The sequence below is a fragment of the Pelophylax lessonae genome, assembly GCF_965119305.1.
Source record: "Pelophylax lessonae genome assembly, chromosome: 4".
Lineage (NCBI taxonomy): Eukaryota > Metazoa > Chordata > Amphibia > Anura > Ranidae > Pelophylax > Pelophylax lessonae.
The window spans coordinates 375,127,104-375,151,086 of NC_138771.1; the positions used below are offsets into that span (position 1 = coordinate 375,127,104).

The 23,983-nt window shown below is 44.0% G+C and overlaps 1 protein-coding gene across 2 annotated transcripts in view; it reads left to right on the top strand.

The window, feature by feature from the left end:
* WWC1 (WW and C2 domain containing 1) overlaps nt 1-23,424 on the top strand; it is a 274,697-nt gene extending 251,273 nt beyond the window's left edge. For both annotated transcript variants that reach the window (XM_082254253.1, XM_082254254.1), the window contains exons 20-23: nt 8,032-8,124; nt 12,105-12,335; nt 15,246-15,367; nt 22,754-23,424. In XM_082254253.1, the coding sequence (XP_082110379.1) occupies nt 8,032-8,124; nt 12,105-12,335; nt 15,246-15,367; nt 22,754-22,820 (513 nt within the window). In that variant the 3' untranslated portion in view covers nt 22,821-23,424. The remainder of the gene's footprint in view (nt 1-8,031; nt 8,125-12,104; nt 12,336-15,245; nt 15,368-22,753) is intronic.
* Nucleotides 23,425-23,983: the final 559 nt, after the last annotated feature.

The following is a 23,983-nucleotide window of genomic DNA, read 5'->3' on the forward strand; positions in this document are numbered from 1 at the left end:
TTTATGTGCAAAAAGCCAGGAGGCTTGGTTTGGGAGCTAACAATCTAATTGTATACATGTTAAAAAGATTGTAATCAGTGGCATTTTGGGAATCCTACGGTGATAAGAATAAGCTACCTACCAGTCAGAAGCCACGGACATGTAGACTGCCTTCCTAATCAGATCTCCAGCTATTAGCAGGCCTCCCGGATGGCCATGCGGTCCGCCAGGGCCGGTACCGCCAACCACGCCAAATCCCCATGCAGAAAGAGTGTTGTGTGCCCTGCAGCACACCGCTATTCAGTACAGGCCGCCGCCATTTTTTTTGCTGGATCGCACGAGCCGCCATTTTGGCGTAGCCTCGTGTCTCCAGCATGGGGGCGGCCATGTTTGAGGTGATCCAAACACCTCGTGGAGCTAGGGGAGGCGCCGGAAGGCGTGCAGAGGGAGCCGCCTCCTTTCTTCCTGGGCAGCCAGCCAAAAGACTTCCTGTTTGTCAAGACAGCGCTGTAACCTGTTGCAGTTAGACTCTGAGCATCAAGTGGTGAGTCTGGGGGTCTATCTCTCTCTCTCTCTCTCGATCGATAGGGATCCCTAGCAGGTAACACTAAGGGGTTTTTTGTGGCGCTGGGGGTCTGAAAAAAAAAAAAAAAAAAAAGTTTTTTATTTTGAATTATATTATCCAGGAAGTGACTGGAATTATCATGGACCCTGCCACACATATTCCCCCACCTGTTTCCCTCGAGGGGGCCACGGGACCCGCCGGTGCACAGAGTGTAGAGTCATTTACAGCAATCTTGGAGTCTATGGTGGCTCGGGTGGAGGCGGCCTGTCAGGGACGGGGGTCAAGGAAGCGACCCCCGCCTACCCCTATACTATCTGACACCTCTGACTCAGATTCAGAGATGGTCACTGCAGTTGCAGGTTCCTCTGCAAGGGCTGTTGTCTCAGGTAAAGCCCCCTCAGACAGTGAGGAGGACGTTTCTTCTCCCGCTATAATTCAGGAAGAAGCATTGGTGGACGCACTAGTTGTGGCAGTGCAGGAAACCTTAAAACTTGAGGCTTTACCGGCAGAGGCAACTGAAACAGAGATTCCTTTTGGTACTAATAAGCCCATCAAAACGGTGAAGGTTTTTCCTGTACCCAAGTGTTTCGGCAATCAGATTAAAGGAGAATGGGAGCATTCTAAACGTACCTTTACTATTTCCAAGCGTATTGCTAGACGCTATCCGTTTGAGGAATCCATCATTAAGAAATGGACGGTACCACCAGTGGTGGATCCACCTATTTCCAGGCTGAATAAAGCCAAGGTTATCCCAGTGGAGGACACTTCGTCCTTTAAGGATCCGGTGGATCGAAAGATGAAAGCAGAGTCCCGCACCATCTTCTCTCTGATAGGGTCAGCCTTTAGACCAGTAATTGTTATTGGTCTAGTTTCCCAGACACTTACGGAATGGGCGAGAATGGTACGCCAAGACCTTAGGGGAAAAGATATTCCCCAGGAGACATCTGATTTGATGGAACAGATTATACAAGGGCTACAGTTTATCTGTGACGCAGCCTTGGACACTACTCCCTTATTAGGGCATGCATCTATGTCATCGGTCATCCTCAGACGTGTGCTGTGGTTAAAATGCTGGTCAGCTGACCTAGGTTCCAAAAAGACCTTGACAAATCTCCCTTTTCAGGGGAATCGTCTATTTGGGGCCAACCTAGATGAAATCATTAAGGATGCCACTGGGGGCAAGAGCACTTTTTTGCCACAGGCTGCTAAAGCTAAGGGACCTCGCAACAAGCGAGGACCTTTCTTTACCGCCCATAAAGGGCGCCCGGCTGGTACAAGCGGGAAAGGCAAGACTCCTCCAGGAGGGTTCAAGAAGGGCTGGTCGGACAAGCAGAGGACCAACCCAGCCAAACCCGAAGCAAAGGAGTACACAGCCTGAAGGTGCGCCCCCACCCGGTTTCAGGGTGGGGGGACGTTTTCACCGGTATTCAGGACATTAGATCGAGCATCAACCACTACTACCGGTGCGATTCTTCCCTTCCAACATTTAAGTACTACAGGAAGCGGTAGTTACCGTTCCCTGAATAGATCTTTTCCTTTACCTTTTCCTAAGATTAGTCCCTATACCTCACAGGAATCGGATCTGGTTGACCAGATAGGCCAAGTAGCCTCTAGTCGGGTGACTTCGGTCCCTGAGGTTCAACCAGAAAAGATCACCCTTCCTGATAACAATCAGGTATCTGATAAATGTGTGGGAACAGAAAACGACCAGACTTTCTCGGATGGTCGGGGCCAGATACCTCTAGGGACGCCTGGTTCAGATTCTATCAGCGCCAGTGGTCCTAGAAATTCTAAGCTGGCCTCGTCAAGCCGGCCTGGCCGACTTGGACATGCTAGTCGCAGACGTTCCGTGGGAACTTCGTCTCAGGGAGTGTCTGTGGTCTCAAGGACCAATTTACCATCATGCTTTACAGTCGCTGGTTTTAATGGCCTGGCCATTGAGACCCAAGTACTGAAGGACAGAGGTTTGTCAGCTTCAGTCATTCCTACCCTTATTAAAGCAAGGAAAGCGACTTCCAGCAAGGTCTATTATCACACATGGAAGACTTATATTGCGTGGTGCGAATCTTTAGGATTTCCTCCACGTACCTATTCGGTGACTCGAATATTGGCCTTTTTGCAACAAGGGGTTGAGCAGAAGCTAGCCTTGAGCACCATCAAGGGTCAAGTTTCAGCATTAGCAATCTTCTTTCAGAAGCCTTTAGCTACCAAGTCCTTGGTGCGGAATTTCATCCAGGGGGTGCGGCACCTGGCTCCACCAGTCCGCGCGCCCTTACCGCCCTGGGATCTTAATTTGGTTTTGTCGGTTCTACAGAAACCTCCCTTTGAAAACATCAGGGAGATTCCCTTGCTTACTTTATCCCAGAAGGTGGCCTTCTTGGTGGCTATTACTTCTGCTCGCAGGGTGTCAGAACTGGCTGCATTATCATGCCAGTCCCCATACCTAGTGATTCATAGGGATAAGGTAGTACTTCATCCTAAGCCATCTTTTCTTCCTAAGGTGGTTTCAGATTTTCATCTGAATGAAGATATTGTACTACCTTCCTTGTGTCCTCAGCCCAAGCATCATCGGGAACATGCGTTGCATTCCTTAGATGTGGTTCGGGCAATCAGGGTATACCTGAAAGCTACGGAATCATTCCGTAAGACGGATTCACTTTTTGTGAGCACGGATGGCCCCAGAAAGGGTTTGCCTGCATCTGCCGCGACCATTGCTAAATGGATTAGACAAACGGTGGTACAGGCTTATTCTATTAAGGGTCAGAGTCCTCCGTTCCCTGTTAGGGCGCACTCCACTCGAGCGCTCAGTACTTCCTGGGCCTTTCGCCATCAGGCGTCAGTGGTCCAGGTATGTAAGGCGGCCACCTGGTCGTCGGTACATACCTTTACAAAGTTCTATAAAATTGATGTGACGGCATCGGCGGATGCCTCATTTGGCCGCAAGGTTTTGCAGGCCGCAATTTGAGGAGACCGGTGGTCTACCTCGAGGGTTTTTTCTGTTTGAAAAAAAAAAAAAAATAATAATTTTTTCTCTTTTTGTTGAGTCTCATCATTAAGTATGAGCATTGTAAACTTCTAGTTGGCACCGGTTGGGCCTTCTAGATTGGGATTTGATTTTCATTTTCCCACCCCTCATTTGTGATACTGCTCTGGGACGTCCCGAAGGTGCTGTATCACCGAGGACTACGTCTGTCAATGAGCGCTAGAGAAAAATGGATTTTTGTAAGATCTTACCGTAAAATCCTTTTCTCTTAGCTCATTGACAGACGTAGTCCCCGCCCCTCTGTTTTTTGAGTTGGGTTGGGTTAAAATCTCTAAAGACTGCTTTTTCACATAACTGATTTGCTGAGGCAGAGAGAGAGAGGATATACCCTCTGGGACTGCCCCTAGGGTGTGGCCAGAGCTTTTTAATTTCCTGTCTAGTCCTGCTCCTGTGGAGGCAACATAACCCGAAGGTGCTGTATCACCGAGGACTACGTCTGTCAATGAGCTAAGAGAAAAGGATTTTACGGTAAGATCTTACAAAAATCAATTTTTATGGCTGTTGCATAGATCTGGTTTCACCATAAGGCAGCAATGCAACCAGTAACTAAATGTCTCAATATATTTACGATAAACTGCAGCAGATGGGTTCTCTATGTTACTATGTTGTGAGGTTTTAAACCAATAGGGAATTTCACTTTTTTTTCATAAATCCTTTTTAACACACAAGACACCTTTGACATCAGGATCATGCAAATAACTATTTTTGGATTCTACTAAAAATGCAAACTGTTTCTAGCTGCAACAATAACACATTATTAAAAAATGAATTGGAGTATAAACAATCATCAAAATCCTAACAAATATTAACTCCATGTAAAAAGCAATAGTCCATATATAAATGTGAGTCTACACAAAATCAGATTGTGACAACCCAAAGATCATAAATCATCTTCTGTATGCGAACACCACACCTTGTGAGATGCAATCCACCACCACCAGCAGCCTCCTCATCATTTTCACTTACTCAGTGTTCGGTCAAAATTAAGCCAGTCCCCAAAATGAAAAAAAGATCCGCTGTTTTACACTAGATGTCACCTCATACTCCCATACATCAGCTCCCAGAGGATATTTTCCAGAGATTGAGACCCAAAATATAATTAAAGAATAATCCTGCTTTCCAAAAAAAACACTATATTTATTGTAGAAATGTAAATAAACCCACTCGCATGGACATGTGCATTCTCCTGGTGCACAGCAGTAACTAAAGCATGCAGTAGGTAAACAATGCCCCACGGAATGACACAATGGAGGCTGTGGCTTGTGTACATATGCCAAACATGCTGTTGTCATGTGACCCTACACATACAAAGTAGGTGATATGAAGATTTATGGTGTGGAGTCACATTTAAATATTTATTTATATATATATATATATATATATATATATATATATATATATATATATATATATTTATATATATATATATAGTTTCTTTTTACCCTGAGTTATTGTTTATATATTGATTGTAATGATTGTTTATACTATACTAATTTATTATTTAGTATTGTAAAATTATTGCAGCACTGAATCCATTCATTTTGTCATTTTTGTAGTGTGGTATGTGGTATAGCTTCAGCAACAGCATATTGGTATATATGTTTTATTGTATAACATTTTCTCTATCGCTCATTGACAGACGTAGTCTTCTTGATTCTCAAGAGCTGGGTTATGTTGTCTCCGCAGGAGTAGGACTAGGCAGAAAGACAAAACGTTCTGGCTCCACCTTAGGGGCAGTCCCTGAGGGTATATCCTCCCTCTCTCTGCTACAGTGGTTTCAGAATTTCATCTGAATGAAGAAATTGTATTACCTTCCCTGTGTCCTAAGCCCAGTCATCCTCGGGAGTTTGCTTTACACTCCTTGGATGTGGTCCGGGCGATCAGGGTATACTTGAAAACGACAGACTCGTTTCGCAAGACGGATTCACTTTTTGTGATCCCGGATGGACCCAAAAAGGGGTTGCCTGCATCTGCCGCGACCATTTCCAAATTGATCAGACAAACGGTGGTACAGGCTTATTCTATTAAGGGTCGGGAGCCCCCGTTCCCTGTTAAGGCGCACTCCACTCGGGCGCTTAGTGCGTCATGGGCCTTTCGCCATCAGGCGTCAGTGGTCCAGGTGTGCAAGGCGGCTACCTGGTCGTCGGTGCATACCTTTACAAAACATTATAAAGTTGATGTAATGGCATCATCTGATGCCGTGTTTGGCCGCAAGGTTTTGCAGGCCGCCATTTGAGGAGACCAGTGGTCTGCCTCGAGGGTTTTTTTCCGTTGGAAATTTTTCTTTTGAGTCTCATTCTTTGTTTATAATGAGCCTTTAGAGCTTCTAGTTTGGCCCTGGTTGGGCCTTCTAGATTGGATTTTGATTTCTGTCAATCCCACCCCTCATTTGTGGCACTGCTTCTGGATGTCCCAGCTCTTGAGAATCAAGAAGACTACGTCTGTCAATGAGCGATAGAGAAAAATGGATTTTTGTAAGATCTTACCGTAAAATCCTTTTCTCTTAAGCTCATTGACAGACGTAGTACCCGCCCCTCTATCATTGAGTTGGGTTGGGTTAAATTCTCTGTTACTGCTTTAGAACAGAACTGATTCCCTGTAGCAGAGAGAGGGAGGATATACCCTCAGGGACTGCCCCTAAGGTGGAGCCAGAACGTTTTGTCTTTCTGCCTAGTCCTACTCCTGCGGAGACAACATAACCCAGCTCTTGAGAATCAAGAAGACTACGTCTGTCAATGAGCTTAAGAGAAAAGGATTTTACGGTAAGATCTTACAAAAATCCATTTTTTTGGTTGCGCAGAAGAATTTATTATTTCTTCTTACTTTCTGCTGCAGACTTCAGATCATAAGCTAGAGATAATAACTAGATATCGCATGGATTTATGGATATATCCAAATTACTTGCTTATCAAACCTCTAAACCAGGGGTCTGCATACTTTCTAAACAAAGGGCCAGTTTACGGTCCTTCAGACTTTAGGGGGGCCCAACTAGGGCCAGTGGGAATAGAACATATCCTGGTATTCAGTCTGAGTAAACATTGCCCTATATTTGGAGTCAGTGGAAAGACTAGTGCCCCATTGTTGGTGTGGGAGTAATTATGCCCTTTAGTATTGTCAGTGGGAGCAATAATGCCCCACCATTGGTGTCAGTGGGAGGAAATATGGCCTTTAGTTGATGTCAGTGGGAGGAATAATGGCCCATCGTTGGTGTCAGTGGGAGGAATAATGGCCCATTGTTGGTGTCAGTGGGAGGAATAGTGGCCCATTGTTGGTGTCAGTGGGAGGAATAGTGGTCCATTGTTGGTGTCAGTGGAAGGAATAGTGGCCCATTGTTGGTGTCAGTGGAAGGAATAGTGGCCCATTGTTGGTGTCATTGGGAGGAATTGTGGCCCATTGTTGGTGTCAGTGGGAGGAATAGTGGTCCATTGTTGGTGTCAGTGGAAGGAATAGTGGCCCATTGTTGGTGTCAGTGGAAGGAATAGTGGCCTATTGTTGGTGTCATTGGGAGGAATTGTGGCCCATTGTTGGTGTCGGTGGGAGGCATATTGGCCCATCGTTGGTATTAATTGAAGGAATTGTTACCCATCGTTGGTGTCATTGAGAGGAATAATGCCCCATATTTGGTTTCAGCAACAGAAATTATGCCCCATAGTTTTTGTCAGTGGATGGAATAGTGCCTCAAGACAAGTAAAGGGCCACAGTTCACAGAATGCTGCTCTAAATAATTGTAAAACCTTTTCCCATTTAATGCTGCTTTTTTCTGGCCTGTATTGCTAACTGCATAAATATCCCTGTTAGAGAAGGCGTAGAGCCATATAAAAAGTTCAGTGCAGCCAAAATGCCTATTCCACCCCTTGCGCTTAGTTTTCATTAAAACCTATGAGCAGCAATCCCTCTGTGTCTTTCTCTGTTTTGCTGAGTGCAGTACAAAGCATGTTAATAGGACTACTTCTTGAGAGATATTGAACTTCACTTGGCAGAACTGACAAGTTGTAGTCTGATGCAGACGTAGCTCAGAGGACCTCTAAAGCAACCATCAGCCCCAGGCTTTGCATAGAATATTTAGCTTTTGATCTCAAGCACACTATGACCTACATTACCAACAACCTTTTACCAATTGAGCAGTGTAGTATGATGGTCCTTTTGTATGCTTTCCAAGAAACTGCCTTAATATGTAAATTCTATATATTGTTTTAAAGTGTCTCCCTAAAAAAGTGATATTAAAAATTTCAAAATGGGTGAAAACAGAACTTGGGGAAAACGTTGGGAAATTTGCCACTGGCAGTCCCTAACTGAAAACTCTATTTTGGGTAATAACCCTATAAAGACGTATAGAAGTATAATTTAGTGGGTAACAACATGTCCAGGGTGATATATCTTTCAATTTCTCATGGTAAAAATTGTTTGACTTTATTCCTTCCTTTTTGCATTGTGTTTCCTTTAGCTGAATCGAAGTGACAGTGATAGCTCAACTCTTTCCAAGAAGCCACCTTTTGTGAGGAATGCAATGGAAAGACGCAGTGTGAGAGTTAAAAGGGTATGTGCATTTCTTATAACTAATGCGCTAATTTGACAAAGAACAACATCTAATGCCATTTTGGATAACGCAGCAATATGTGATGAAGGCACAGTCCACAGCCTCTTAGTCAACATAGTCCAGAAAATATAATTCCTACAGGGCCACTCAGTATCCATCATATTCACACCAATCTTTTTCAAGTTTTGAGTAATTTCACAACTCTGAATGTCAAATGTACCACTGTGACAACAGTGTCTTAAGGCCCGTACACAGTTGACGGAAATCGGACGAAATATCCTCCAATTTTTCTCTCTCATGCTCAGCGTTCACAGCCATTTTAAGGCTGGCTATACACTCAATTCTCCTGTCTATACTAATCAGCATGGATAGCGGAATCTGCACTACCAGCTGTTCTATTCAGACAGCCACAGCAGCTATGCCTGTATGAACAGTAACGGCAGCTGATTAGATGCACTCACTGTTCAGCCGCTTCTCCAACTTTTTCCATGAAAATCCCTAAAAAAAAAAAGCGATATTAAATACCTCAAATCGGTGAAAACCTGGAAAAAAGGTGGGATATTTGCCACTACCCCTAATTAAAAAATCTATTTTTGGTAAAGACCCTGTAAAGATGTATAGAAGTATATTTTAGTGGGTAACAGCATGTCCATGTGCTTCTTAAATTTTTCAGGAATCAGCTGAAAGCCATTTATGGCCAGGTTTAGACTGTTTATAAAGTAATACTACTTTGCTGGTCAGTCAGAAAAGTGCACCAGATATAAACCAGAGGTGAAGATCAAATACAATCCCAAAACAATCTGGGGTAAATCAAATTGGTAATTACAGTGGCTATTTAAAGTGCTTTACACATGGACCAGCTAAGTACCCTAAGAGCAAACTTGGTGGTGTCAGATATCGTATTGAGCTGCATATAGATCTTCATTAAAGGATCGGCAGACTTGTGATCATTGACTATGCAGTATATTGATTAGTGTGATGAGGCTTTATTTTTAGTTTTTGTTTTTGTTTTTTTACTTGTTTTACTTGTTTTATCTCTACAAATATTTAATATATGACAAAGGATACCCAGATTACTATTAAGATATGGCAGCACAGCTCCTCTGGCTGATTGAAACCTGAGGACCAGCAGCCTAAGGCCTCTTGCGCACTGCAGCTTGAAAAAGCTCAGTACAGCTTTTTTTTCTGAGCTAAAATACAGAATTACAGCCCATTAATTGTAATGTGCCTATACACACAGGCGTGTAAACAAGTGTTGTGCATTCTTCAATAAAATAAAAAAGTCAGCTTTTTTGGTCAGTAGTTTACACCTCTTGCCCACCAATGTGCGCAATTGCATATTTACATATTGTGCAGAACCAGAACACAAGAATACGATTTGGGGCATTTGCGCAAAATGCGCACGTAAAATTGTGCAAAAGCATATATGCGAAAATGACCGTAAATACGCGCAAATACATACAAAAAAAAAGGCGACTGAAAAAGTAGATGCTCAAACAGGAGTATCATGCGCAAGAGGCCTAATAAGGGACAAGTCACTTTTATGATGTCTGATTTCTGTAAGAAAGGATACAATGTTATGTTGCAAATTAGAGCTTCAACTGCTGGCTGGCTAAATGGGCAGTGTCCTTTGTTGCAATTTCAGGGCTGATATTCTATAGCCTTTTGGCAGCCACTTACTGTCTACATGAATGCACACCGGCATTACACACCTGGCATTTCTCAAGGTTGCTTTCCTGATGGTGCCAATGTGGATAATGTCCATTAGTGTGTTGAAAACACTTGTATTCTCCATTGGAAGCCTATGTGACAGGAGCACAACTGGGGACAGGGATGGAGCATTGTCACCCTATTACAGGAAGAGCCCGAACAAAGGACCTTGACCTATTTATGAAACTACATTAACATGTAACAAGTCTATAATTACATTAACAAGATTATATAGGTTTTTAGCAATTGGGTTTACAATTGCCAATTAAGAGGCTGGGTGTTTGCAGTAATATACACATTGCTTCTTAATTGCTAATATAAAACACTAAATATTTGAGTAATGAAAATACGGTACAACAACAATGTAAATATGTGAAAGTAACATCAAAATGATCCTTAAGGCAAAAATTACAATATATCAAAAATGTACTCACCAGATATACATTTTATTTCCCATTTAATACACATTGAGCAGATTATCTGAATTTAAGTGTACAGTACCTAGAGCCCCACATTTTTTAAGTTGTGGAGGGACCATGGAGTTTTTAAAGAAGTATGGCCAAAAGTTTTTTGGCTATTTTTTTCCTCTATGGACTACAGGAGTTCAGTTCGTTCTGCACTCTAGCTGTTGGCTAATATCACAGACCTGGTCCAGGCTCTGAAAAGATCATGGCCATATGGTTGAGATCTGCCCAGAAGCCCAAACCCGCAGCTGGCTGAGTGTCTCAGTGAGCCGTGAGAGGTTGTGCCAGCTGCTCCTGCCCCCTGCACCGCCCAGTGCTCCCGGGAGCACTGAAGGGGCAGAGCAGAGAGCTGGTTACTGCCGACTCTCTCTGCAGGCTGAAGACTGCGAGCTGAGCGATCAGCGATGTTTGATCGCTCAGTTCTCGTGTTAGGAGTTGGCACTGGACAGCTGCAGCCATCTAGGTGAGTATGTTTGTTTATTTTTTTCTATACTCATCTCTTTTAAAACTCCTGTCAGGGTTTTTATTGCTGTCTGTGCTACCGCTGGGGATATTTTACCCTTTCTGTTCTGTCCTGGTGACTATTGTGACCAGGCAGAAGGTTATAGGAAATCCAACATTTTTTAGATGCCATTGGAACAGTAATAGAGGAAAATGTAATGGGGACACCTGTTCCATTGGCAGAAAAAGTCCCCAAGGAGAAACGGATGGCTAGAGAAAAAAACTTAACCAGGGCTTTAACTATTCTTTATTCAAAATTACCAAAAAAGTTCTGGATTAATTACTTTGAGGTGACAACATGCATTCCTTTTGTACAAAATGTTATTGTAACTGTAATGTCTGCCTTCATTTTTTTAAAGCACAAACTGTTAGTGCTATATATATCCTGTATAACAATAATATGAATTATATCATAAAGCGTGTAATGTATCCATGGGTAACATTTACCAAAGAGAGTTGGATTTGTTTTTATATTCACGTACAAAAAGGGAAAATGGTCTGGTTCCCACCAAATTACTCCTCCATCCCAAAATACATATATAAACAAAAGATTGGCCCACGGGACTTTGTATGAGGTACGTGCTTAGTGGCTGGAGATCAATGAAATACACAATAGATGAGTAAAGCAATATTTGATTTTATTGCATTATATACACAGGTTGTAAAAGTAAAAATGGTAACATGTGCTCAGTGGCACATGGTGTAGCACAATAGCTAAAATATAGATGATATACAACATGAATAATATAACATCACATATTGGCAGACATCTTGGTGTAACCACTTGGTTTCAAAAATGGCCTGAATAGTATAATGAGATACATAACAGTAGAATATATAACATCGTAAACTGTCAGTTTACGATGTTATATATTCATGTTGTATATCATCTATATTTTAGCTATTGTGCTACACCATGTGCCACTGAGCACATGTTACCATTTTTACTTTTACAACCTGTGTATATAATGCAATAAAATCAAATATTGCTTTAATCATCTATTGTGTATTTCATTGATCTCCAGCCACTAAGCACGTACCTCATACAAAGTCCCGCGGGCCAATCTCTTTTGTTTCTATTTGTTTTTATATTCAACCACATTTCTTTTCTCATTCTTTGCTTATTTATGAATATATAATTAAAGGTAAAACTTTTTTTTTTTTTTTTTTTTAGTTTTGGCCATTTCTATGCCCTATGGAACTATTCGACTTTGCCTCTTAACATAGCATGATATAGCTCAGAAGTAACAAATCTAGGTGTTGTAGATGTTGAGGGGATATTTAAAATGATCTTTATTATTTCAGCCATCCTTGAAGCTCTCTGGCAAAGAACGTGTCATTCGTACATCTCTGGACCTGGAATTAGATCTGCAGGCTTCAAGGACGTGGCATAATCAGCTTATTGAAGAAATTGCTGTACTAAGAGAGCTGAAAGAACAGTTAGAGCAAGCCAAACGTCAAGGTGAAAATGAGCTGCCTCAGCGGATGAAAGATGATGACAGCTTTAAGCTTCTGTTCAGACAAGTGGAGAAGCAAGTATGTAACATTAACTCTTCTAATTTCTTGTTCTAACAGTCTGCCATAACAGCGGCTGCCACTGTTGGGAACTTTAAAGTGGTATTAAACTCAAAACCAAAAAATGTAATATATTGCAGCTTACCAATCATTAGATGAGATAGCTTCATATGTATTATTTCTTTAGGCTTTTTCCCTCTGTTTTCAACTGATGACCTGGCCAGTAATACACCTGCACAGCAGGCGGCAGCATAGTCTGTGGGGGAAGGGTCGAGTTAGAGATACTAGCAGATTTAAATATGCTAACAACTTGAAGCCAAACTATAGCTAATACTTTATAAGCAGTTACAGCAAACTGTTTTTTTCCTTTTTGTATAAAGGTTTAACATGAATAAATAAAACTGACCACTGTCAGCACCCCTGTCAGTGATAAATATGTCAGTGATAAATGTTTGTGCCATCCCTGTAAACTGATACATTTTCAGGAGAGCTTGTTCTTTTGAAAAACAGCAGACTTACTGGCTGGATCACCCGATAAAAATGCAAGAAAGACTTAAAAAAAGAAAACAAATGCAGTCATCACATCTAAGAACTGGTAGGCTGCAATATAATAAATATTTGCCTTTGAGTTTATTACTGCTTTAACTTGTTTCTTTAAGAGCTGGTTCACACTGAGGCGACACGACTCCTTACTACTTCGGGGGCGACTTGTGCAGTCCCGTGCACCACGACTTCGGAGTGACTTGCAGGGACTTCACATAATGGAAATCTATGCAAGTCGCCTCCAGGTCGCCCCGAAGTAGTACAGGACCCTTTTTCTAAGTCGGAGCGACTTGTGTCGCTCCTATTAGAACGGCTCCTGTAGCGGTCAATGGACTGCAAGGGAGCGCGTCGCCTGACAAGTCACGCTAGTGTGAATGGGGTCTTACCCACGCTGAAGCTGTTATCAATGTATCACTACATTAATTGTAGTTGTGGTAAGACTATTTACAGTACATCTGGAAAATATTTGCAGTGCTTCACTTTTTCCACATTTTGTTATGTTACAGCCTGACAGCCTTACAGACTTTTTTTTAACTCGCACTGGTCAATGTAGAAAATGATGCCTTTTTTGTTAGTTTTGTTTCATTTGTTTTGTGAATGGGTTGCAAACCATGTACCACTGGCAGGGGTGCTTACATTGGTCAGGTTTTATTCATGTAAACTCTTTATCCCAAATGGAAAAAAAAAAACTTTGCTGTAACTGCTTATAAGATGTGAGCTGGAGTTTGGATTCAATTTGTTAGTGTATTTAAATCTACTAGTACATCTAACACTCCCCTCCCCTCAGACTGACAATGCCTAAAGCTGCTCCCTGTGCTCATTAATTCATAGTGGGGGAACTAATATAGGAGATATGTTACTGGGCAGATCACCAGGTGAAAACAGAGGGGAAGAAAGCCTAAGAAAAGAAAACTAATGCAGCCACAACACCTAATGGTTGGTAAGCTGCAATATATTACATTTTTGGTTTTGGGTTTATTACTGTTTTATGTAATGACAAAAGTAATGATAGACTTAAAAACAGCCTGCGATACCAATCTGCAGAGGTAGATGGATAACAATAGGAAGCATGGAGGACCTCCTTTATGAGGAAATATTAACTGAAGGTATTCTCTGTTGAGGGGGATTATGATCAGCTTGTATAAATATTTAGGTGGACCTTATCATAAACCTGGTGGAAAGTTGTGCCCATTAAGGTCACTGCAAAAGACAAGGGGAACTTTTTGTGTGAGAAAGAAGTTTTATCTCCATATAGGGAAAGGGTTCATTGCAGTATGATCCTTCAAGGGCTTTTTAACTTAGTAGTGGGGTTGGCTGTATTTTTAAATGCAGCACACTATACCTGGCTATTATGTGGATTGCTGGTTCAGGGAGTATCGGATTGCCTTTTGGGATCAGGAAAGAATGTTTCTTCTGTTAGGCCAAAGTGGATCATACTTTAGAAGGGTTTTTTGCCTTCCACTGGATAATTTTGAAGGTTTAGGATACTGAGGATGCAAGGTAAAACTAGTTTTCAGTTAAACTCTGTGAACTTGTCTTTTATGACGTGTGGGTCTGTGGGCAGTCCATTAAGGTTGGAAAAAAAACCCAAAAGGACTGCATCCTTTCCCATTTTTTCTGGACCTAAACATGATGGATCAGGGGTAGCCTGATGTAAACAGGGATTTTAAAAATCTAATTAGTAACCAGGAACTGTTAGGGCTCTTTCAGACGGCCGCTCCGCTGTTTGTGTCCGCTGCAGGACTTTTTTTTTTTTTCACGGAGCGGATGACATTTGTGTCATCCGCTCAGTGTGTCCGCATATCATCCCATCCGTTTGCGGATGATATGCGGACATAATGTAAGTCTATGTGGATTGCGGATGTCAGCGGATGACACCGCTGACATCCGATTTTCCTTCCTTTCCGTTTTTTACACGGAGGAAAAATAGGGTTCTGTTCCGTTCCAAAAAACGGAACAGAACTGAAAGGAAGAAAATCGGATGTCAGCGGATGGTATTCCACTGACATCCGCAATGCCATTGACTTACATTATGTCCGCAAATCATCCGAAAAAAAATAGGATGATTTGCGGACACACGGAGCGGCCATGTGAAAGAGCCCTTAGACACTAATAAATTCATAAGTCGGGACTATACAAGTTCCAGCAAAGTTTACAAAATGCAGCAGCCAGAAATTTGTAATATACAGTACAGCGCCCAATATGCAGAGAAGAGTTAAAAAAATGAAACCTTAGACATCACACCTATAAAAACAGGCAACACGCATGAATCTGGCATATACAGTTTTTGACACTATATGTGCAAATGGAAACCTGTGTTGATCTTCATATTAGTAATTTGTCACAGGGGTCTTTACTTTAGTAACAGTTATGTGTTTTATTACCTAGGTACAAAAAATAGAGCAGAAATATGAAATGCAAGCAGAGAAGATGATGAAAGCAGCCGCTAAGGATGTACGCCGCCTACGAGGACAAAGCTGTAAGGAGCCACTGGAAGTCCAGTCCTTCAGGTAAAACTCTAATATAAGCTTTAGAAATGCAAATACCTTTGCAAAAATACTGTGTTTTCTCTTTCCGTCATTGATGGACACAGCTCCTGTCATTCTTGACCATTGGTTATGCTGCCCCCTACAGGTGTAGGACACAAGGCATGAAAAACTTCTGGCTACACACATGGGCAGTCCCAAGGGGTATGCTCCCTTTCCCTGCTATAGTCACTCAGTTTTTTTTCTGCCTAGTCAGGAGTAAGGACCCAGTTCCTTGCTGGGATCTTTGGTCCTGGCAACATTTTTTAGATAGAAATCTTTTTTTCTCCTGGATTTTTCTTGTGAGATCTACTATCAACTGCCAGACTGGGCGACAGGCTGTATAATCTAGATCCAGTGGTCACCCCAGCCTGGCCAGTGAGCACGCGCAGGCCTCAGCTCCACGCTAGGTCGGCTGCGACATAGCCCCATTTGGTGGGGGCTGGCCCCGTGAGTTAAACACCTCACAAAGTCACATATGTCACAGCGTTCCTCCTGGCCGACAGCCCCCCCATTTCGATGGAGAGGAGGAGGATCTGTCTGGAGCAGTGCCCACCTGGCTCCTGGTAAGGTTAGTAGCTATCCCCACTACACCTGGAGGGTTTTGGGGTGGACATGGGCCCCTCCTTGGGATGGTCTGGCACCCCCCCCCCCCTTCTTGCCAAGTTCCTCATCCTACCGATCCCCCCCCCCCACACACACACACACACACACACACACACTGGGGATGTATTTTTGTGGGTGGTCCGGCCACTTTCCTGGGGTGGGGACAGGACGCTAACTGGCGATGGGGGCGGGGGGTAGCGCCACTGGCGACCAGGCGATCGACTGGCAGGGGGGGTTTTACCTGGTGGGAGTCTCCTGCCAGGGCCCCCTGTCCTGCCTGGATCTTTCCTGAGGTCTGGTTTCCCAATTTCTGGGTCCCTGTGGCCTCATGGTGCTGCCATTTTGTTGTAGCCTTGTGTATTCCTATACACAGCAGCCATGTTTGTGTAATCAGGCGGCCATTTTCTTGTGGTTTGCATTGCAAATAGTGGCAGCCACGACAGTGAAGCCCCGTGGGTGGCGATTTTGGCGGTGGGAGCGCCTCCTCATCCCCTGGTGCTGACACCTGGATCATTTACCTTCATGATCGCCGCACGTGTATTGCAGATTCTCCTGGTGATTGCAAGTGCCTGTGTCGGTGGGTGGTGAGTCTGGTGGGTTCTCTCCCTCTATGCTGAAGATCGCTCTGTGCCTTGTGCTTGGCGATCAGGTGGTGCTGCCAGTGCAGTGGGGGTTGTCCTTTAGCAGTGTGGTACACTTTTTGTGGGGTCCCCCTGGTGACCCATGGAGTCTTTGGAGCATGTTTCCCCACCTGAACCCCTCTATGAGGCTGCGGGCCTTCCGGGTCCCAACCATCCATCCATGCACTGACGGCGGTCCTGGATTCCCTTGTGTCCCGGGTGGAGACAGCTTGCGGGCATCGGGCTAGCAAAAATGGCTCCCTCTGCCTTTCCCGGCCACCGCAGACGTGGGTCACCCTACTGGGTCTGTGACCACGCGCCTAGAAGCCTCTGATAGGGAGGATGATTCCTCCACGTCTGCGACCGCGCATGAAAAGGCGCTGATAGATGCACTGATTGTATCTGTGCGTAAGACCCTGAAGATGGAGGACGCAGGTACCCTTTGCCATCTAGAGTGGCAAAGGTGTTCCCTTTTCCTGCCTATTTTGACAGAATTGTCACTAAAGAGTGGGGATGACTAAAGCATCCCTGTGGGGTTCCTAAGCACTTTACTAGGCATTACCCCCTATGAGGAGTCCCTTCTTAAGATGTGGACTGTGCCACCGGTGGTGGACCCTCTGGTTTCCAGATTAAACAAGACAACCATGATTCCGGGGGAAGAGTCCCCGGTCTTTAAGGATTCGGCTGACCGGAAGGCTTAGGCTGTGGCCCGTATTATGTACACCTTAGCTGGTTCGGCGATGAGGCCGGTATTTACCATTGCCCTAGTGCTGCAAACACTTACCCAGTGGGTTAAGCTTCTAGGCCGTGACCTGGAGAGTGAACAACTCCCTCTCGCCTTTGGTCCAGGGGCTGCAGTTTATCTGTGATGTAAACAGTGACTATCAGCGCTGCTGTATGTATCATATAAAAATGAATAAGTGAATAATCACAACAGTAACTAAATAATGTACGACAATAAAAGTGCTTAAGTGCTCAAAATAATGTAATTGTAATCTTGAATAAACGTCCTTCGATAAAAGTGCAAATAGGCAAAAGGTGACAAAGTGCTTCTGTGCTCCACTCTTGCAAAGAAAGTGCTTGTGCTCCCCCTCCTGTTTCCCTACTCACCAGAGCATGATGCATGTAAGGCGGGGGTCAGAAGTCAGATCACTCTGCTGTGAATATACACTCCTGTGAAGCCAAAATGTTGTATTCCGGTAGTAATTGGTAAATGTATCTGCTGGATGCAGCCTGAGGAGATGTTGGTCTTGAAGTCCCTCATTAAAACAAAAGGCTTTCCATTGTGCAGTATGTAAAAATATCCTTTTTATTGAGACATACTTACAAAACGTGAAGTTTAAAAATGGCGCTGATTGGCTCTGTGGTTGCTGCTCCCGCAGCGTTGCGTTCCATTGGTCGGATGTGACGTAGCACGCTCAAACTCTCTCTAGATGCGTTTCGCCCTCCCCTTTGGGCGTCATCTATCATTAATTTATTGATTTCTATTCATCTACACTGAATTGCACTTTACCATAAGCGCAAGGTGTTACCATAAGCGCAAGGTTTCCTACACAGTTTATCTGTGATGCCTCTTTGCATGCGGCTCCACTGATGGCTTGTCTATCTGTTTTCGCGAAGGTCCTTTGGCATATCTTTTTGGCTCAAAATTCTAAAAAGGCCTTGACTGATCTTCCCTTTCAAGAAGATTGTCTGTTTGGAGCTACCCTGGATGACATCAATAAAGGTTTCACAGGGGGGAAGGGTACCTTTCTTCTGCAGACTACTAATGAAAGGAACCTCGTCATAGACGTGAAGCTTCCTTCTTGGCTCATATTATTTTTGACCCTCAGGGTCGACTGATAAGGGCTCCAAGCCTTTCAGGGCCTCCTCTGGCCGACCCTGCTCTGGCAAGCCGAGCGCAGGCTTCTCCTTGCCTGTGGACAAGGCTCCTTTTGCTTGAAGGAGCGCCCTCACCCATATCGGGGGTGGGGGATGTCTTCACTGGTTTATGGACCCGTGGACCTCCCTGGTGCAAGACAAGTGGGTCCACAAAATCATTCGGTCTGGTTACAAGATCGAGTTTTGCTCTTGTCCCCAGCAAGGTTTTTTCCTTCCAACCTGTGCCTGTCCAGGACCAGGTACAGGATCTGTTTGGGGCGGCACAAGATCTGTTCCTTTAAGGAGGGGTGATTGTCCCGGTTCCGACTGCGGAAAGTTTTCAGGGTTTTTGCTCAAACCTGTTCAGAGTCCCCAGGAAGGAAGGCAATCCTGGACCTCAAGGCACTGAACTACTTTGTGTGGGTACAGAACTTCAGAATGGAGTCCATTCGAATGGTGGTGGCATCCCTGCGTCCTCGCCTCTATAGATATCAAAGATGCCTATCTTCACATTCCAATATGTGCCAGTCACCAGCGTTTTCTCCGCTTTGCTGTGGGAGAGAAGCATTATCAGTTTGTGGTGTTACCCTTTGGTCTCACCTCCACTCTTCGATTTTTCACAAAAGTGTTGGCTCCGGTGCTATGCCAACGGGGGAATCACGATACTGGGCTACTTGGACGATCTCCTTCTGCGAGCGGAGTCTCCCTCTTCTCTGGTGGAGAATCTGGAGATCACAATACAAACTCTGCAGGAGTTCAGCTAGATTCAGAATTTTCAGAAATCTGCCCTGGTTCTGTCCATGAAGCTGGACTATTTGGGCCTGACTCTGGACTCAGCCGTAGCCAGAGTGCTCCTTCCTCTGGACAAACTCCAGAAATTGCAGGCTGTAATTTGCCTTCTGCTGTTTCAACAAATGTTAATCCCTCCTGATTTGTATGCGTGTGCTGGGCCTGATGGGATCTACCTTTTGAGGTGGTTCCGTTTTTCTCAGTTCCATACGAGGTCCCTGCAAAGAGAGATTCTGGCCAAATGGGACAAGACTCCGCACTCTCTGGACAATCAGATCCGGCTGAGCCAGGGATCGAAGGAGTCCCTGATATGGTGGCTTCGTTCTCCGGCACTCCTTCCTCCCCTTTGTATTGGACAGTGGTGGCTGGGAGGGATCCTCTGTATTGTATTGGACAGTGGTGGCTGGGAGGCATTCTCTGCAAGCATTCTGCTCAGGGGATCTGGACACTGGAAGAGTCCAGACTACCGTTCAGTGTCCTGGAACTCAGAGCAATCAGACTGTGTCATTGGACAGATTGTCTTCAGGGATGCCCAGTGCGCATTCAATCAGACAATGCCACGGCCGTGGCTCAGGTCAATTACCAAGGGGGCACAGGAAATATCCTAGTGGCTCTGGAGGTAGCCAGCATTCTAAGGTGGGCATAACGGTTCGTTCCAGCCCTCTCCGCCGTGCACATTTCCGGGGTGGAAAATCGGCAGTCGGACTACGTCAGTCGGCAGGTGTTGGACCAAGGGGAATGGTCCCTTCATCTGGAGGTGTTTCATCAGCTGTGTCTTCGGTGGGCCACCCCCGAGGTGAATCTGTTGGCGTCCCGGCTCAACAGAAAGGCGCAGGTCAAGGGATCCTCTGGCGGACGCCACAGATGCGCTGGTGGCCCCGTGGGGTCAGTATCATCTGATCTACGCCTTCCCTCCTCCAAAGCTTCTGCCCACACTTCTATGCAGGATCGAGGCAGAAGGGATTCTGGTCATCTTAGTGGCTCCGAACTAGCCTCGCCGGACCTGGTACGCCGATCTAGTGTGGCTGGTCGCCGATGTTCCTTGGAAGCTTCCTCTCAGGGAGGATCTGCTGTCCCAAGGACCGATCTTCCATCCTGCTTTACAGTTACTTGCTTTGACGGCTTGGCTGTTGAACGCCTGGTGCTATAGGTGCTGGTGATTCCTACATTGTTGAAAGCTAGGAAATCTACTTCTAGGAAGATCTACCATCGTACATGGAAGACGTACATTGCGTGGTGTGAGTCTCTTGGGGTTCATCCTCGCTCCTTCTCGGTGGCTCGGATCTTAACCTTCAACGAGAGGTTGAACAGAAATTGGCCTTGACTACCATCAAGGGCCAGGTATCGGCCTTGGCGTTTTTTTCCAACGATCTTTGGCTACACACTCCCTGGTGCGTACTTTTCTTCAGGGGGTCCAACATTTGGTTCCTCCAGTGCGGGCTCCGTTGCCACCTTGAGATCTTTATTTGGTGCTTTCAGCTCTACAGAAGCCTCCCTTTGAAAATATTTGGGAGATTCCCTTGCTTACACTGTTCCGGAAGGTGGCCTTTTTGGTGGCTATCACTTCTGCGCGCAGAGTCAGAACTGGCGGCCTTATTCTGTCGTTTACCTTTTTTGGTGATTCACAAGGATAAGGTGGTGCTTCGCCCCTGTCTTTCATTCCTTCCTAAGGTGGTCTCTGACTTCCATTTGAATAAAGACATTGTGTTGCCTTCCCTGTGTCCCAGGCCTAAACATTCTAAGGAAATTGAGTTGCATGCCTTGGATGTGGTCCAGCCAATTAGGGTGTACCTGGCAGCTACTGAATTTTTCAGGAATTCAGACTCTCGATTTGTGCTCACGGATAGACCTCCCAAACCATTGTCTGCTTCCTCTGCTTAGTGCCTTCTGTCATCCAGCATCCATGACACAGGTTTGCAAGGCAGCCATCTGGTCGTTGGTGCACACTTTTACAAGGTTTTAAAAAGTGTATGTGTTGGCACCTGCGGATCCTTCATTTGGCCTCAAGGTTGTGCAGGCTGCTGCTTAAGAGGACCTGATCATCTTTGAGGGTGTATTGTTTTTTTCAGGTTGGCTTCAGTAGTTTTGGTTGAGCCCCTGTTGCCTGGTTGGCTGTTTGTTTAGACTTGGGAATTTTTTGCTGTTTCCCAAACCAAGTTTGACACTGCTTTGGGATGTCCCAATGGTCAAGAATGACAGGAACTGTGTCCGCCAATGAACGAAAGAGAAAATGGGATTTTTGACTTACCGTAAAATCCATTTCTCTGATGTTCATTGATGGACACAGCACCCACCCCTCTGTGGAGTTATAATTCTCCTGACACTGCTTGTAACAAAACTGAGTGACTATAGCAGGAGGAGGGAATATACCCCCTGGGACTGCCTATGGGTGTAGCCAGACGTTTTTTTCTGCCTAGTGTCCTACTCCTGTAGGGGGCAGCATAACCAATGGTCAAGAATTACAGGAGCTGTGTCCGTTAATGAACATCAGAGAAATGGATTTTACGGTAAGTCAAAAATCCCATTTTTTTACAATACTGTGTATTATAACATTTTCAAGCTGACCTTATTCACTGTATGTGATTTTAAATGAAGAAATAAACGACTTGACTGAGAACAATAGCTTTGCTTACACATTTTTAGCCCTCCTAGATGCATGTAAAGAGGAACTTCAGCCAGTACAAAAAAAAAAGGGAGCTGTGATAAAATGCAGACATGCTGCATTTTATTGCAGTGCACAGAATGGGATCAATGGAATGTCACTGTACAGCTGCTCAGCGCCCCATGCTGTTGTACAATGACATGGATAAAGTGTCACTTTGTACACTTCAAATAAAGTTAAGTTGGGACAGCAGCAGCTGTGGGGTAGTGTTAACAGGCCCTTAAAGTGATGTTCAAGGTGTTTTTTTCTTTTTTAAATAACAAACGTCATACTTACCTGCTCTGGGCAATGGTCATGCACAGAGCAGCCCTGGTCCTCCTCTTCTTGGGTCCCATGCTGGTGCTTCTGGCTCCTCCGCCTTGACCAGTGCTCCCTCGTTTCTGAGCCCTGCTTTATGCGTTCATAAGACACATAGAGGCGTGGCTCAGCCCCGTCCCCCGCTTTCTCCTCATTGACTCACTGGCTCTGTTTGACATCAGTGAAAGCCAGTGGCTCCCGCTGCTGTGTCTCAGCCAGTGAGGAGAGAGATACCCGGGACAGCCGAGTCTCCCATGCACATTGCTGGATCAAGAGGGGGCTCAGATAAGTATTAGGGAGGGCTGTGGGGGGAGCAGCACACAGAAGGGTTTTTACCTTTATGCATAAATGCATGAAGGTAAAAAAAAAACCTTCAACCTTTGCAACCACTTTAAACTTTCAATCTTCAAGGATTATGTTTGACAGATATGATAGCCACAACCATTTACACATGAAAGATATAGCTGATATTTTTTATGAATGTCTCCTTTGTTTGTAACTAAAGACTAAATAATCCTCTTTTCTGTATTTTTTTAGAGAGAAAATGGCATTTTTCACCCGGCCAAGAATAAACATTCCCACTCTTGCTGCAGATGATGTTTAATATTGACCATAGAAGTATTTTGTGTTTCTGTTCTGAATGCCACTACAGCAGAAAACACAGTGGAATGTGTCTGAAGTAATATGTTGTGGTGTTATGAAGGTACAGAGTTTATGTGTTAAATCTTCAAAGTTTTAAGAGAAAACCATTTCCTACACTAATGAAAATAACAAGAATTGACCGTTTATTTTCTGTATTTCCAAGTTTGTACAGTTTGTATAATAAGAATCATATTTTGATGGAAGATAAAAAGCACGCTCCGCTGTGCTGTTAAAGAAATATGACTTTTGTATAGAAAAATGCTTGAGAGCTTATATTGCAATAAATTTAATTTAATTAAACCTCAAGTTTTACCCTTCAACCTTAATAAATGAAATGTTGCTGTAGAAAATAGATGGTACGTTCTACTGGAATCACTTTTCTCATGAAGTATTTTATACTACATTTTTAGAAAGACTGTAGGACAAGAATACAGGTTTTATTACATGTTAAGCTTCGGGCATTATTTTGAGATGCTGTAGTACACTGGGGTTCTGGTGAAAAGAAAATAATTGTTAATCAAGTGACTTATCACCTACTGACAAAAACACATTCAGCTGAAGGTCAAAATCATCTTTTTTTTAATAAAAATCATTCTTGATGATTTTGTAATCTCTTGTCTCATTGCATTAATGACGTTTTATTGTGTTTAAATTATCCATTGATATTATATTTCCACCACTCATATGTCTATCATATTAAAAAAGAATAGCGCACACATGCAAAAGAAATGACTATCAAATATGAAGAGAGTCCATAAATAAAAATGGGGATTTGGTCCCACCATATGGCCATATCGTGCTCAAGCCCACCACTACGTCAAAGTACCCCATTATCAGTGGGTCCTACACTATTCATAAAAAAGGATGAATCCAACCTCTCTAACCCTTGGAGACTATGTCTATCATATCTATCATCATATATATAATATAACTATCAAGTGGAAAGTGTATGGAATATAAATATCTGCAACAGGTAACCCAGATATACCAGGGCAAGAATAAAAGATGATTCGTTTGGTTTAATTCTGGTTCCCTGTCCCTTCAAAGTGAACGCTGAAAATAACAGCCTATGTAACAATGTTGTCAACCGTCAGTATTTTTACTGGCAGCCAGCTAAAAACAGAC